We start from the raw sequence: 15,454 nt of genomic DNA on the forward strand, positions 1-15,454 counted from the left end.
TAAGACAAACATTAACTAAAAAATACGGGCGACTAAGAACAGTAATAGCGCAGTAATTGATGCTGTTGATCTTTTTTTTTGACAACGATATATTTTACTTCTTACATAACAAATCGATCATTTATTTGTTTAACGAACTTATAAGGTCCTCAAGTGGTGTAATACATCAAGGAGTGCAATATCGATCATTTAGCCGTACAGCTTCTTTGATGGTCACTTTCTTAAAATTGGAAATTAAGAGACTCTCATTACTGAACTCTTCGATTTAATACATCACATTGATATTAACCAAGAACATCATATGTAATTACTTCATTGCTGAAGATGACTCGAATGGAGCTGAAACGTTCGATCGATTTGTCATGTAAGAAGTGAAATATACACACTATTATCAAAAAAAAAAAAAAGATTACTTGCACCAGTTACTGAGGAATTACTGCTCTCAGTCGTTCTTATTTCTTAATTAATGTTTGTCTATTATCTCGAGAACTCAATTTAGATTATTATCGTGTTGTTAATAACTTATAATATATTCAAACTATGCGACGCATATAATTTGTTAGTTTCAAATGATGAGTTTTACTGTGATAAATAAATTTTTGATAAATATAGGGTATTTTAAAAGTTTTTATTCTATTTTAATATATTTTAAACCTTTTGTATCTACAGAGGAGCATAATATTTGGATAAATATTTGATAAATGTATAGAACATTTTAAAAGTTTTATTCTATTTTAATATATTTTAAACCTTTTATATCTACATATATACATTAATAACAGATTAATTATTTCTTATGTATAAATATTATGTAGTAACGGATTTTAATATTAACAAATTAATTAATTAATTTTATCTTTTAATTTGTTTAATTAAAAATCAAGTAAGGCAGTATCGTCGCGACGCCGAGTACATAAAAATATATAACGAGCCGCTTGACCGCTTGACATGTGAACGTTATTGCGTATATGTTTGTGCTGTTGCCAATTCGCGACGCTATCACTAACTTCATCTGGAGTTTCGAGAGACATCAACAAATTTTAGATTTAAATTACTCAAAAAATTCGTATTATAAATAATTTAACTATGAAGACATATTGGTCCTAGAATATTGCGTTTTAAAGCAACCCGCCAAGTTTTTTCTTCACTATAATTCAGTTGACCATTTTAATCATTTTCAATCTATCTTATGTATTTTGCGTTATGAAATACTTGGCTAGCTGTATTTATTTCGTATCCGTTTTTCATTAAAAGGAACGTAATATATACCTTCTTTTATGTACTTGGCGTACATTTTTTCTTTTTTAAAAAAGTTTTTTTAGGAATCGTTTTATTTTCTGTTTTAATAAAAATTTGAATACCAATCATTAAACGAAATTAAATCTTTATGTACTTACTTCTTAAATACATTTGATATCTTTAAGTTTAGAAAATAATATTTACAAATATATAAAATGTAGGGTAGGTAGTCAACAGTGAACCAGTAGTACACTATATAGCCCAGTTTCACGATAATCGAGGTTCAACTTATTCATTATCTCTTTCCAATTCTAAAATTGGAAAAAGATAATGAATAAGTTGAACTTCGGTTAAGAGTTAACCGTAAGTTGTGTGAAACTGGACCTAAATCATTGCGATATTTCGTAAATGCGACATTATCAGATTGTGCTGCTATCGTGCAACGACTCACATTTAAAGTCGGTTTCAGTCGACTGGCAGATCGCACCAAGGATGGCCACGTAATATCACATTTTAAGAATTTTGGGTTGCAAAGTAAGTTTTTTCGTAAGTTTTACGCATTTTTAGTGTTTTTGTTGTTATACTTATCATTTGTTTCATTGTATAATAATTTGTGTGTACATTTGGCTTTATTATTCTGTATAACAAATCAAACTAACCAAAATTCCTTACAAATCAAAGAATTGGGAAGAATAAGGGCACTAGAAGTAGTAGGAGGCGCAGAAGACGTCGCGCAAATAATACACCTATGAAGCATGAAACTTCTTTATTCATTATACGCTTAATTTAATCGTAATTTCGGATTCATTCTGTGCTCAGATACATATTTATGCGAGACATCCTTTTCACAAATAAAGCTTATAAAAAATGAGAGACGTTCTTCCTTGAGCGATGATTTTTTGCCTCTTATACGGCTAGCTACGTGTAATATACAAATCGACATTCCTGATCTCGCCAATAAAAGATTCCGAAAATCAGAATTAGTATTTTTCATTTCACTTCGTTTGTGTTTAATTACTTGGTCGTACGATTTATCATTTTTATCAGTAGACTAGGCCTACTGGGGATACTACTTAAAAAAAAAACGCGTCAACAATAGTATCTCAAGGGTGACGTGAAAAACTATTAAAAATTCATTGGATGTATTCACTTTGAGCGCTTACACATTGCTTCATTCTGTCTTAATTATATAATGAGCGATAAAAAAGATAAAACGAAGTTTATATCATGATTGCCCAAAACGAGTGTATATACGATCATACAGGGTCATCGAAAAGTATCGGATCCCCCTAATATCTTCAGTTAGAATGCATTTTGGAGAAAATGTCCAATAGCAAAATTGTATGGTTTCAAACGAGGAGTAAGATAATGACCTTGATTTTGATCTTGACCATGTCCTTTAAGGTCATTTCAAGGTCAACCTTATTTTTTTAAATGGAACCCCCTACATTTTATTGCATATTTTTATAGCTTATCTCGAGAGCTTTCCAAAACACGATAATAAAACATTTTTTCATTAAGTACTTTTTGAGTTATAAAGGTTTAAAGTTAACAATTTTTTGACACAAAATGTAAAATATCTTGTAAAATATTATTTAGTTTTCAGTAATCATAACCTTAATACTTTTGTGCGCGGAATAATGAGACCAATTAATTGGTTTAAAGAAAATACATTAATCAAAAAGTGTCGGATCCCCCTAATATTTTAGGGGCCGGAATCACACGCCACTTAACAAATTGTTCCACAATTCATTCACACACAAACATTTTCTCTTCCAATTAAAGTAGTGGGTATTTAATTCTCTTTCACACACAAAATAATATATAAAACGTTATCACAAAGTTGCGTTACCTTGTCCATGACGGCCATGATCTATAAAAAAACAACGATAAAAGAGTAACGGAGTCTATTTTGTAATTCGTTACTAAAGAAAACGTAATGACGTTACTTTTTCGTTACTAATAAAAAAATGTGACGGCGTTACCAAATCGTTATCAAAAAAAAGAAACGGAATATATAACGTCGTTACAAGTAACGCGTCACTTCCCAACCCTGATTTATACCTAGGTATCTTTCAAAAGGTACGTGTTACAACATTGCGGGTCATTAAAGTAAAAGTAACGTTTCTTCAATCTGGTTATAAATTGAAACATAACGCATCTTTACTTTCACATAAGTACAAAAAAACATATTTTTATAGGACAGCTGCAAAATGGCACTGATAACGACTTATTGGGGCTTGGATGGCATGATCATTCTTATGACCCTCATAATAACTGCCTACCTTTACATGACACGCAAATTCAAGTATTGGAAGAAACGAGGCATTTTAGAAGTAACACCAATGCCTTTCTTTGGCAATTTTAAGGAGTGTCTATTTCAGAAGAAAGCTCCGGCATATTTCCTAAAGGATATCTACGATAAAATGAAGGATCTACCCTATGTGGGCTTCTACGTGTTGGACAAACCCTTCCTGCTGGTTCGCGATCGAGAACTCGTCAAGAATATTTTAGTGAAAGATTTCAATTACTTCTCTGATCGGTACAATACGGCCGATCCGATCGATCGCATAGGTTATGCAAATCTCTTTTTTATAAGGAATCCAGCCTGGAAAGTAGTAAGAACAAAACTTACGCCATTCTTCACATCTGGCAAAATAAAAAAAATGTTCGATTTGATTTTAATATGTGTGAAGAATTTAGATGAATACCTCGATGCATTAGAATTGGAAGGTGAGTGTTAATTATTCATAAGATACAAAATATTATAGAATATAAAGAATTTAAAGTTCTAATATTACAAGCAGAACAACAAGTCATTATGATATCAAAATAACTCTAAAATGATCATTAAAAGTCATTTTCCAATCATTTTCGATTCATTTCAATGTCATTTTGTCGTTATCGTGACTTGATATTCTGCTTGAGTAAAAATATTATTAATTAACAATCTTGTTTTGAATTTTTAACAAACTTTATAATTTTCCTACAGTATAATTAGCGCGCAAAATATATAGTGGAGTATTTTAATCTAAACCTTAGACGAATATCTCAGAAGCTAAGAGAGATATAAGAAAAAGTTTTGTATGAAAGTCGTATGAAGGTTTTCTTGGGGAGAAAGAAGGTGGAAATAATGGAACATTTTTTATTGCATATTCTTGTAGCACACCTCGAGAGTTTTCCAAAACGCTATAATAAAATATTTTTTCATGAAGTACTTTTCGAGTTATAAGGCTTATAATTCGAACTTATAACACAAAAAATACTTAATGAAAAAATATTTTATTATTATAATGTTTTGGGAAGCTCTCGAGGTGTGCTACAAGAATATGAAACAAAAAATGGGGATTCCATTAAAAAAAATTCATGTTGACCTTGACCTGACCTTGATAGTGCCCCCTATAAAAAAATCTGTTATTTCCACCTTCTTTCCCCCAAGAAAATCTACAACTTTTATATAAAACTTTTTCTTGTATCTCTCTTAGGCTGCGGTCGATTTGGACGCTTTCAGCTCTTTTCAATACTTCTATATTCTTCTTTTACGTCTAATGAATGATAAAGAGAGAATGATGATTATAAGCGCTTAAAGCGCGTGAGCATCCGAATTGACCGTAGCCTTATTTTCTGAGATATTCACCTGGGGCGATAAAATGCCCCAGCCTGTATATAAACTCGGGTATGATAGCCATAGTTTTTTAAAATGCAAAAAACATACATTTATTCTTGTTACTTTTTAACAATATTTGAGATATTACTTTTACATAAATTTAAAGTAACAAATACTATCGAAATTAAAGAGAAAATACTTAACAGAACTTTAATTTTATCAAAATATTACAAAGTATGCATTGGCCATCTTATCTAATTTTTAGAGAAAAGATGGCCATGATAACGGAAAGATAGCCATAGTATTTATAAATAAATAGTGAAAATAAAAGTATTAATTATAGATTTACGTACCTTTATTATGTATGTAATGTTGATTATGGCAGCGTAACTGTAATTTATTCGACATTGTAATAGTTTTTAGCAGACACGTGCAAAACTTTGCAGATAGTCGAAAGAAAAAATATTAGATAATATTTATAATATTGTTATTTTGAACAGTGTACTCATATAAACTACTGTAAATATTGATTATCTTTAAGAATGACTATAAAAATGCACTATTTATCAATTATTGGAGAAATTATGGTCTATGGGCATAATACCCTAGTTTATAATCCGTAAAAATTATCAGGTTTGTGGGTTATCGCGCGCGCGCGCCGTATTTTTATCTATCGCTAATGTCAACGTTTCATGAATTATGGCTTCAGCACACAGAACACGGCAACGCTTGCCGCATGGTAGAAGTTTTTTATCGCACTAGTCTATAATTCTATATTCTTAAGTAGGTCCCACTTTATAAAACTTCTAGAAATGATGTAATACTACTTCCGCCGTGCAAAAGTTGGTTTGAGTTCAACTTTTGTCGCACGATGGAAATTATTGGTCTGTTTTCTGTTCCTGCACTAGACTGCACTAGAAGTCTCTTTCTCGCTTTCGACAAATATCAAACATATACATATTTTACTTTAAGTTGCAAAAATATACATTGATTCGCCACAGAAAACAGACCTTAAGGCCCGTCTACAATACACGGAGTAAGAAGTAAGAGAAAGAAATTGACCAATCACAGTCGAATGTGAGAAGAATAATCGACTGTGATTGGTCAATTTCTTACTCTTACTTCTTACTCCGTGTATTGTAGACGGGCCTTAATATATCTATTACTTCCGAGCAAGCAAGATGTTGATTGGCTGCGTCGCGCCAACTTCCACCGTGCGGCAAGCGTTGCCGCATTCAGTGTGCAGGAGCCATTAAAACGAAACAGAGAATTAAGTGAGAGTGGAGCGGATTCAGCCGGAAGCCGCCATTTTCAGTTCATCGTTGAAGTGAGTAAGAGATACGGTAGTAACGTGATGGAACATAAGGTGCTGCATACTCTAGTAATGTACCGCACTAGTATTGTGTGTATGTCATATATGTATGTACGTACATACACATTTGCAGATGTGCACAATAAATGGCGGAACCAATCAGAGAAGAGAACACTCTTCGCACCATTCTCTCTTGATTTTCTCTGGGGCGAAGATAAAGGCGTAAACGGCAAATTTCACAAAATGTTAATGATATGTTTTACGAAATGTTACTGACATATTCAATGATATTACAAGGTTTGCGGGTATCGCCGTAATTTTATTTATTACTAGCGTAATGCTAAAAATACGGCGATAACCCGCAAACTTTGTAATATCGTTGAAAATAACATCCGTGAAAGCGTGATTTATAAAAGTTTTATCAATTTAAAAAAATAAAACAAGTAGATCAATAAAACTGTGTTTAAAAACAGCTCGCTCAATAATTTCTAAAAATAAATTATTATATTGCATGATCATTAGGAATGTTAAAAATAATTATTAAATAATTAGTGAGAAAAAACTCGAATCATGAAGTCATTATTAATTATTATTGATCTAAGTGTACTATTACGGTATCTAAATCCTAACCGAATTAGCAATCATCATCAAGAGCTTAAAAGTCCTGATTATAGTTCTTAATTTTTCCAAAAAAACTTAAAAATACAAAATCGAATTAAATAGTAAAATAATAAAATAATAGATAAAAAACTTTTACATTGACCACATTCTTGATGTGCGGTATACTCGACAAGAAGTGTACATTGCCTATAAAACGTCAAGAAAGCGCAAAAAAATGTATACACTCGTACATTTCTATTAGAGCACACAGATTAAAAATATAATACAATTTATTAAAATAGCTTATGATCTAGATAATAAATCGTCACTAAATTTGGTGTACTACTTTTAAATGCGATTTAGAATAATCTGTAATTTTTTCATAATTTTCTAATTATTTTGCAAATATGTACAAAACATCCTTTAAGTTTCTCTATAAAACCGTTTTTAAAAAAAGATTTTTCGTTACTGAGTTATTGCAAATTAAATAAAAAGATCATTTTGACAATTATTGCTCCGTCAAAACCATCGCAATTCAAAAAACAGATTCTTAAATTTATTGTATCAGACAGAGCAAAGTTCCAGATTAATTTTATTTTTAACAAAATTGCAGGTGTTTGAATTTTGAATAATGAATCAGGCACGAACTTTTGCAATGATCCAATAGTTTTTAAATAAAAGAATGGGATTAAATTTTCAAATATGTAATGCAAAAATAAAATATACTTTTATAAAAGATATCAACAACAATGAACCGAATTCATATTTACACACGATCATCGAAGACATCCAAGAATTTGAGAGGCAAACAAAAAATTTTCAAGAATCTATATTACAAGCTGATATTTATGGTGAGTTAGAAGAAAATGTCACATTATCAATGAAAGCAGATGACAATAATGAAATAGAATTACAAGCTGATCTTCATGGTGAAGCAAAAGAAAGTATCACCATGCTACCATTAAATACAGATGACAACACAGATGAAATTGAAGCATTATGATCATGAGTTATCGAGGAAAACATCAGTTCTTTAACTGTAGACACATTATTAAGAATTTTACAGAAAAGACTAAATACTTATTCCAGAACTACCAAAAAAAATTCGAGCACGGCTCGAATAGCCTTATTATTCATATCTTTGAATTATAGAAAACTTTATAAGGGCTATCACAATGAGAAATCATACATTAAACTGTTATCAGAAAAAAGTGGAGACCCAATTGAGTCCTATACGGCTGCAACTGAGCAAACCTAAGTATAACTACCTTGGAGAAAATGTGGAATCCAAATTAGGCTCTATACGGGGTGTGACTAGGAAGACCTAAGTTAAACTATCCTAACTAGGCCCTAAATAGGCCCGAGTTTGGCAAACCTTTATTTTGGATGCCTCGTAATGCCCATATGGGGCCTACTTGGGCTACGACTGGGCAAGCCTAAGTACATCTATCTTGGGGAAAATGTGGAATCCAAATTAGGCCCTATACGGGTTGTGGCTAGGAAGTCCTGAGCTAAACTACCCTCAATGTACCGTAAATGGGCTCGAATTTGGCAAACCTTTATTTTGGATACCTCAGTAATGCGAATACGGAGCCTACATGGGCTGCGACTGGGCAAGCCCTAGTACATCTATCTTGGGGAAAATGTGAAATCCAAATTAGGCTCTATACGGGCTGTGACTAGGAAGACCTAAGTTAAACTGTCCTAACTAGGCCCTAAATAGGCTCGAGTTTGGCAACCTTTATTTTGGATGGCTCAGTAATGCCCATATGGGGCCTACTTGGGCTACGACTGGGCAAACCTAAGTACAACTATCTTGGGGAAAATGTGGAATCCAAATAAGGCCATATACGGGCTGTGACTAGGAAGACCTAAGTTAAACTATCCTCACTGTACCGTAAATGGACCGGAGTTTGGCAAACCTTTATTTTGGATACCTCAGTAATGCCCATATGGGGTCTACATGGGCTGCGACTGGGCAAGCCCTAGTACATCTATCTTGGGGAAAATGTGGAATCCAAATTAGGCCCTATACGGGCTGTGACTAGGAAGGCCTAAGTTAAATTATCCTAACTAGGCCCTAAATAGGCCCGAGCTTGGCAACCTTTATTTTGGATGCCTCGGTAATGCCCATATGGGGCCAGTATTAAAGTATGGAATGCTCGGACAGATTTCCACACGGGTTGCAAGCGCTGCTGTGCTATTTGGAAAGATTTACATCTATAGGCAACTAATCATAATCAAATAATCACTTATTTATTAGGAGCACTTATACATCTAGTGTCAAGAGTAATTAAAAATTCATTTTTTAGTATGAATTGTATTCATCTTCACCTTGGATTATGAAATAACACTAATATGATAGCATAACAGTATATAATCAACGAAAATATTTTTATTAGTTAACTTATTAGTCATAAAAAGAGCTTAAACTACATACAAAAAAAACTTTTTTGAAAAAATTTTTCAAAATCCTGAGTTAAAACCTTATTGACGCTTTCTCCTTTATTTATGTAAATTATTTAAATCGTAAGGTCACTAAAACCATTTGTCGAAGAATCGAAGGAAGTATCTAATGTGAAATAAAATTTCATGATCTCTGCAAAAAATAAATTCATTTTTTAATTATATGCAAATGTATGCAACAAAAACTTCCATATTTATTTATGTCGACAAAAACATAAAAATTAGAATAAGATATTCATAGATAAACAAATCAAACTACTACTAGTAATATTATTCTCAGGTAATGGGAAGACGATAGAAGTAAAAGAGTTAACCGCCAAATTTGCTACGGATATAATCGGAAGCACCGCTTACGGACTTGATGTAAATTCGTTCAAAAATCCAAATGCGGAGTTCCGCAAATACGGCAAGATGATATTTAATTATGATACATACCGCAGCTTTGAGATGCTCGCAATATTTTTCCTTCCAACTATAGTCCGTTTGACACGAATAAAGATATTCGGCAAAGAGCCCACTGATTTTATGCGTAAAGTTTTTTGGGAGACACTAACTCAACGTATGAAATCTGGTTTGAAGAGGAACGATCTCATTGATATTCTTCTCGAACTAAAAAATAATAATAATGATCTTAAAGATTTCAGTAAGCGAACTAAAATTATTTATACTTTATACGAACATTTTTTTAAATTATGTCTAATGAACCAGAGATGTGATATATAATGATAAATTAGATTAATTGATACATCTAACTAATAATTCTGATAACGAAAGTTAATTATAGTAATAGGAAACCTTTAAAAATTTACGAATGAAGTAAATTGTAGCATTCGATGGTGATGATCTTTTGGCACAAGCAGCCAGTTTCTTCTCAGCTGGTTTTGATACCTCTTCAACGACTACGACGTTCGCGTTGTATGAACTCGCGATGCAATCTGAAATACAGAACATTCTGCGAAAAGAAATCTTCGAGGCACTTGAGAAATCCAATGGAAAAATTACATACGATATGGTATGCAACTAATAATAAAAATAAAGTCTAAGAGTTTGTCTGTTTGTTATAATTTAAATGAAAAATTATCTTTACATATATAATTTTTTGTTACCAGGTATGGTCATTACCATATCTCGATATGGTGATATCAGAAACATTGAGAATGTACCCGCCATTGGGATATTTAAATCGCATGCCCAATCAGACTTACAAAGTGCCTGAGTTCAATCTCGTAATTGAAAAAGATACACCGGTTTACATTTCGATGCTTGGCCTACATTATGATCCAAAATATTTCCCCAATCCTAATAAATTCGATCCAGAACGATTCAATGAGGAGAACAATCGTAACAGACCACCATGTGTCTACTTCCCATTCGGAGAAGGTCCACATTCATGTATAGGTAAGAAAACTGATTTTAATATCTCCTTTATTAAAATATTATGTGAATTAATGTAAAAATACTTTTTTATTTCTTTGTTAACATAATATTATACGGATCTGTTAAATGTGTATTTCGCAGGCAATCGCTTCGGGCTCCTGCAAACGAAGCTAACACTACTCAAGATCTTGAGCAAATGCGAGGTGACACTGTGCAAAGAAACTTTGGTTCCAGTAGTAATTGATCCAAGAGGAGCCATGACAGTGCCGTTAAACAGTGTTTTGCACCTTAATTTTCGAAAAATTAATACTAATGCTATTTAAAATATTTTACAGAATTTTTTATTTAAAACCATAAACGTACAATATATTCCTTTATACTAAATACGCGCTTTGATAAGAAATTTGTATTACTAAATGTGAAAATTAATAAAAATAAATATGTTGTATCATATATTGTGTTTTTTGCGCACTAAATTATTATTAAAATAATTAACCAAAAACATTAATAATATTAAAACTCTCGAATATTAAACAATATAACAAAACAAAAAATATAATAGGCTAATGAGAGTCAGCGACGATAAACAACGTAAATATTATAGTGAACAATCAATATTCAAAGAATGGATTGATCTCTTCTTTATTTGAACTCTCTTTGGAGTCCTCATCAGCAAGAATGATACAATTCCAATTAGCTCACATGTCCGCAATGTTTAAGTCACTCGTAAATTGACAAACATACAGCTTTGATAATCTGACATTTATAGAAAAAGTCTCATTAGACAGATAAATGAGTAAAATGAATTTGAATGACTTACCATTACGGAGCATGAAAAGAATCGTGAAGCTTTGTTGAACATATTAAATCTTAAATAGTAGGTATTTTATAATTAAATAAGATCACACATTTTTAATTAAACTCACGTCTGAAAGCGATAACGTGTCACACTCTTGACGGTCACTCTCTTAAAATTGGAAATTGAAAGGCTCTCCTTATTGCGCTTTTCAATTTAATTTAATACATCAGATTGATATTAATTAATTAATTCATCTGTTTTTAATTTGTTTAATTAAAAATCAAGTGACGCGGTAACGTCGCGACGCCGAGTGCATAAAAATATATAACGAGCCACTTGATCGCTTGACGTGTGAACGTACCGTTGCCAATTCGCGACGCTATTGCTATCTTCATCTGGAGTTTTGACATCAAATTTTAGATTAAAATTACTCAAAAAATTCGTATTATAAATAATTTAACTATGAAGACATATTGGTCCTAGAATATTGCGTTTTAAATCGACTCGCCAAGTTTTTTCTTCACTATAATTCAGTTGACTTACTTTTTAAGTACACTTTATATTTTTAAGTTTAGAAAACAATAGTTACAAATATATAAAATGTAGGGTAGGTAGTCCAACAGTGAACCAGTAAATTATTGTGTTATTTCGTAAATATGACGTTATCAGATTGTGCTGCTATCGAGCAGCGACTCATATTTAAACCCCTCGGCTCCAGTCGACTGGCAGATCGCGCCTAGGACGGCCATGTATAATGTCACATTTTAAGAATTTTGAGTTGCAAGTAAATTTTTTTCATAAGTTTTACGCATTTTTAGTGTTTTTGTTATACCTACCATTTTTTTCATTGCGCAACAGTTTTGTGTACACGTTTAGCTTTATTATTCTGTATAAAAAATCAAACTAACCAAGATTCCTTATAAATCAAAGAATTGGAAAGAATATTTCCAAAGCTTCTTTATTCGCTAAACGCGCTTACATATTTCGGCTCACTTTTGAGCCTTCCTCGGAGACAACATAAACTAATATATATAAACTGTGAATAAAAATTATCCTGTCATAGTGAATAAAAATTATCCTGTCATGATGAGCTCCCCTGCATCGAGAATTTAAATATCGGAATTAAAACCAAAAAGAGTGAAAGAAAAAAGAAAAAGAAAAGAAATTAGGAAATATCGAAAAATAGTATATGGAGAACTAATTTATCAAACAACTTTAAAATTATAATGAATTATCCAGCAAATGTAAGGATGCTCACCATGCTCACAGAGCACCATACCGCAAACATTACTATAAAAATAATTCAAGAACCGGCTCCTGATAATGTTGGTCAGTCAGTATCAGACATGGTGAGTCACTTTTTGTTTTTTAGCTAGTAATTGTTCAAGATAACAAATGGGTCGGTCAGTGTCGTTCGTACACAGTAATGAGTCTTTCTGGCGTGTTTATCGATTACTTTCCAACTTTCTTTTTCTTGGAATTGATTAATGATTTAATGTTACATTTTTCCGTTTGTTATCTTCTTTTATTATTCTGTAAGCAACTTTTTCTGTTATATTATTTTACCACATTATTTAGGAGATTATCGTGGAAAAGGTGGTCTCTACAATGAATCATTTTGACGTAGTGAACAATGAACCATGGTATATTGTAGACCATATAACTTTTTTTACGATAACCTTCAAAATAATAATTAATTGTAATAATTATTTAGAATATGGCCCCTCCCCTCTAAAATCTTAATAAAAATATACTCGTTTAACGCGTTTTTACTCGAAACGAAAGAAAAACGCGATGATAGGCCTTGTGAATCCTTACCTCCTTATAATTATCTATTTTATAAATAAACATTTTTAAATATAGCAAAATTAAAATAATCCTAACAATTCGCAATATAAAACATGTGGTTCATTGTTAAAAATAGCATGGTTTATTGTGTAACACCCTTTGTACACAATGAACCAATTCCCGTTTTTTAAAATAATCGAAATTGTGACTAAACTTCAAGAATAACTTAAAAGTTATTATTTACAGTATGTAGTCAACTAAATTCATAAACTGTATGCAAAAATTCAGACCTTCAATTTAATAATCGAGAGAAATACGAGCCTTTGTAATTTACATGGTTTATTGTTGGACCACTTACCTCATATGATAATTTTCGTATCATTTCTTTTACAAAAAGTCAAGTTGAAGAAATAAAAAAGTGCTTATATATATATAATTACATGTATACATAAATTATTATACAATATAAAGATGTTTTTATGGAAGCTTATTAATTGTTTATGAGAAACTTTTTTAGTTATTGTTTACAATAAAAATGTCTAGAAATATGCGTTTGCTTTTATTTTTATAATATCATTTTAAAATATCGAAGATTTATCATGTACACTCTGTATAATTTGTTACCTCTAATCTAATCTTTCTTTTATGTATCATTAATTGATTAAGAATAAATTTAAATTTATTTATTCTAGATAAAAAAAGCAATTATCAATCGATTATAAGGTAGTTGATCCACTAATCGTCATGGTATCAGTAATCGCCATGTTCATACACTGAGAAAAAAATGCTGTTTACGGGCTGTCACTAACATAAGTAATTAATTCATGTATATTTTTATTCATATAAAGGCATAAATTATTATTTCAACAATCAAGCCTTTATATTAATAAAATGTACGCATGAATTAATCACTTATGTTAGTGACAGCCCGTAATATAGACTTTAATTGAATCAATAGCATTTTTTTCTCAGTGCATATATGAAGACATACTTTAGTATTTTCTATTGATCGTGCAGTTTGTTGATATTTTTATTGGTTCCAACAAGGTATTTACAATGTTGTGTTACATTATGAAACTCGTGAGTATATGAATTCACTACAGATTAAATCGAATATGTGCAGCAACCGAGTCGATGCGTGATTTTGACCAAATGCTTCATTGTGAGGTTTAGAGACACCATTTGACATCTCGTGTGATTTGGAATATTGGCAACTTGAATGAGGTAAATTGAGCATCAAATTATACTTAAATCAAGATCGCAGTTTTACGTACACCATCACAAATTATTGTTTCGTACAAATTTCATATTTTTTTTTACGTGAAGAGCACCGGTTCATCGAAGCACGTAGTCGTTCGAATAATCGCCACACCTGTCGATTACTGAGACTAGGTGACCCGAAAAAATTCTTGTAAATAAAATAATAATTTTATCCAAAATTCAAATAGAAAAATCAGAACCATAATTGTTATTATCTAGAGATTTTACGGACCAGTAATCGTCATAGGCATAGTCGAGTTAATAAATAGATATGCAAACAAATAAAGAATGTCGATCACTGGATCATTCCTATGTCGATAACTGAGTACGTCAGAGATGGGCACTACTCGAATAAAAACTAATTAAGTATTTACAATTCTTTTCTGTTGAAATAGTTATTAACAGTTATTGAAAATTTATAATAATGATAGTTCTAAACAATAGTCAAAATTATCTTTATTTTTTTGTAAAAATAAATAAATTTTATTCACTTACAGCGGTTATTCGTAATTTGATCCAAAAAGTACTTTAAGTGGATTGCTATTCAAATGCCTATTCTTAGTTTCTAATTTTTAATTATTATACTTTTTTCTAAGAAAGAAAAAAGTATAATAATACTGATGGAATGCCAACAGTATGCATTAGAGGCCATACGTATATTCGACATCTTAATAGTATAATAATACTATCACTCTAATAAGTGATATATACGTGCAATTATAATTTATATGTAGCACAAACATATATAATATAATTATAATTATAATATATGTATAATTACAAAATATTTATATAATTATAATATATATATTAATGTATATATATTCTCTCTCTCTCTCTTGTGTATCTGAATCATTCCATCATTCACGTATGGCGATTAGTGAGACAGCCGTGACGATTATTGGGCAAATCGTTATGACGGCATGGCGATAACTCGTACATTTGTGTTCTAACCTTTACGAAGGATTTTTTCAATAACGGCAGTAAGTATAATTTTAGATTGACA

The 15,454-nt window shown here is 31.3% G+C and overlaps 1 protein-coding gene across 1 annotated transcript; it reads left to right on the forward strand.

Moving 5' to 3' along the window:
- Positions 1 to 3,440: 3,440 nt before the first annotated feature.
- On the forward strand, positions 3,441 to 10,959 carry LOC113002600 (Cytochrome P450 6k1-like). Its single transcript, NM_001365370.1, has 5 exons — positions 3,441 to 3,972; positions 9,505 to 9,867; positions 10,052 to 10,236; positions 10,334 to 10,622; positions 10,743 to 10,959. The coding sequence occupies exons 1-5, from the start codon at positions 3,453 to 3,455 to the stop codon at positions 10,922 to 10,924; spliced, it is 1,539 nt and encodes a 512-aa protein (NP_001352299.1). The 5' UTR covers positions 3,441 to 3,452; the 3' UTR covers positions 10,925 to 10,959.
- Positions 10,960 to 15,454: the final 4,495 nt, after the last annotated feature.

Source organism: Trachymyrmex cornetzi, unplaced genomic scaffold, assembly GCF_001594075.2.
Source record: "Trachymyrmex cornetzi isolate Tcor2-1 unplaced genomic scaffold, Tcor1.1 scaffold64, whole genome shotgun sequence".
Taxonomy (NCBI): Eukaryota; Metazoa; Arthropoda; class Insecta; order Hymenoptera; family Formicidae; genus Trachymyrmex; species Trachymyrmex cornetzi.

What these genes read in the sequence shown, in the direction of transcription:
- LOC113002600 (NM_001365370.1), top strand. Translation starts at nt 3,453, where the DNA reads ATGGCACTGATAACGACTTATTGGGGCTTGGATGGCATGATCATTCTT. An exon ending in GAAAAATTACATACGATATG is followed by an intron (nt 10,237 to 10,333) that starts GTATGCAACTAA and finishes TTTTGTTACCAG; the next exon opens with GTATGGTCATTACCATATCT. An exon ending in AGGTCCACATTCATGTATAG is followed by an intron (nt 10,623 to 10,742) that starts GTAAGAAAACTG and finishes TGTATTTCGCAG; the next exon opens with GCAATCGCTTCGGGCTCCTG.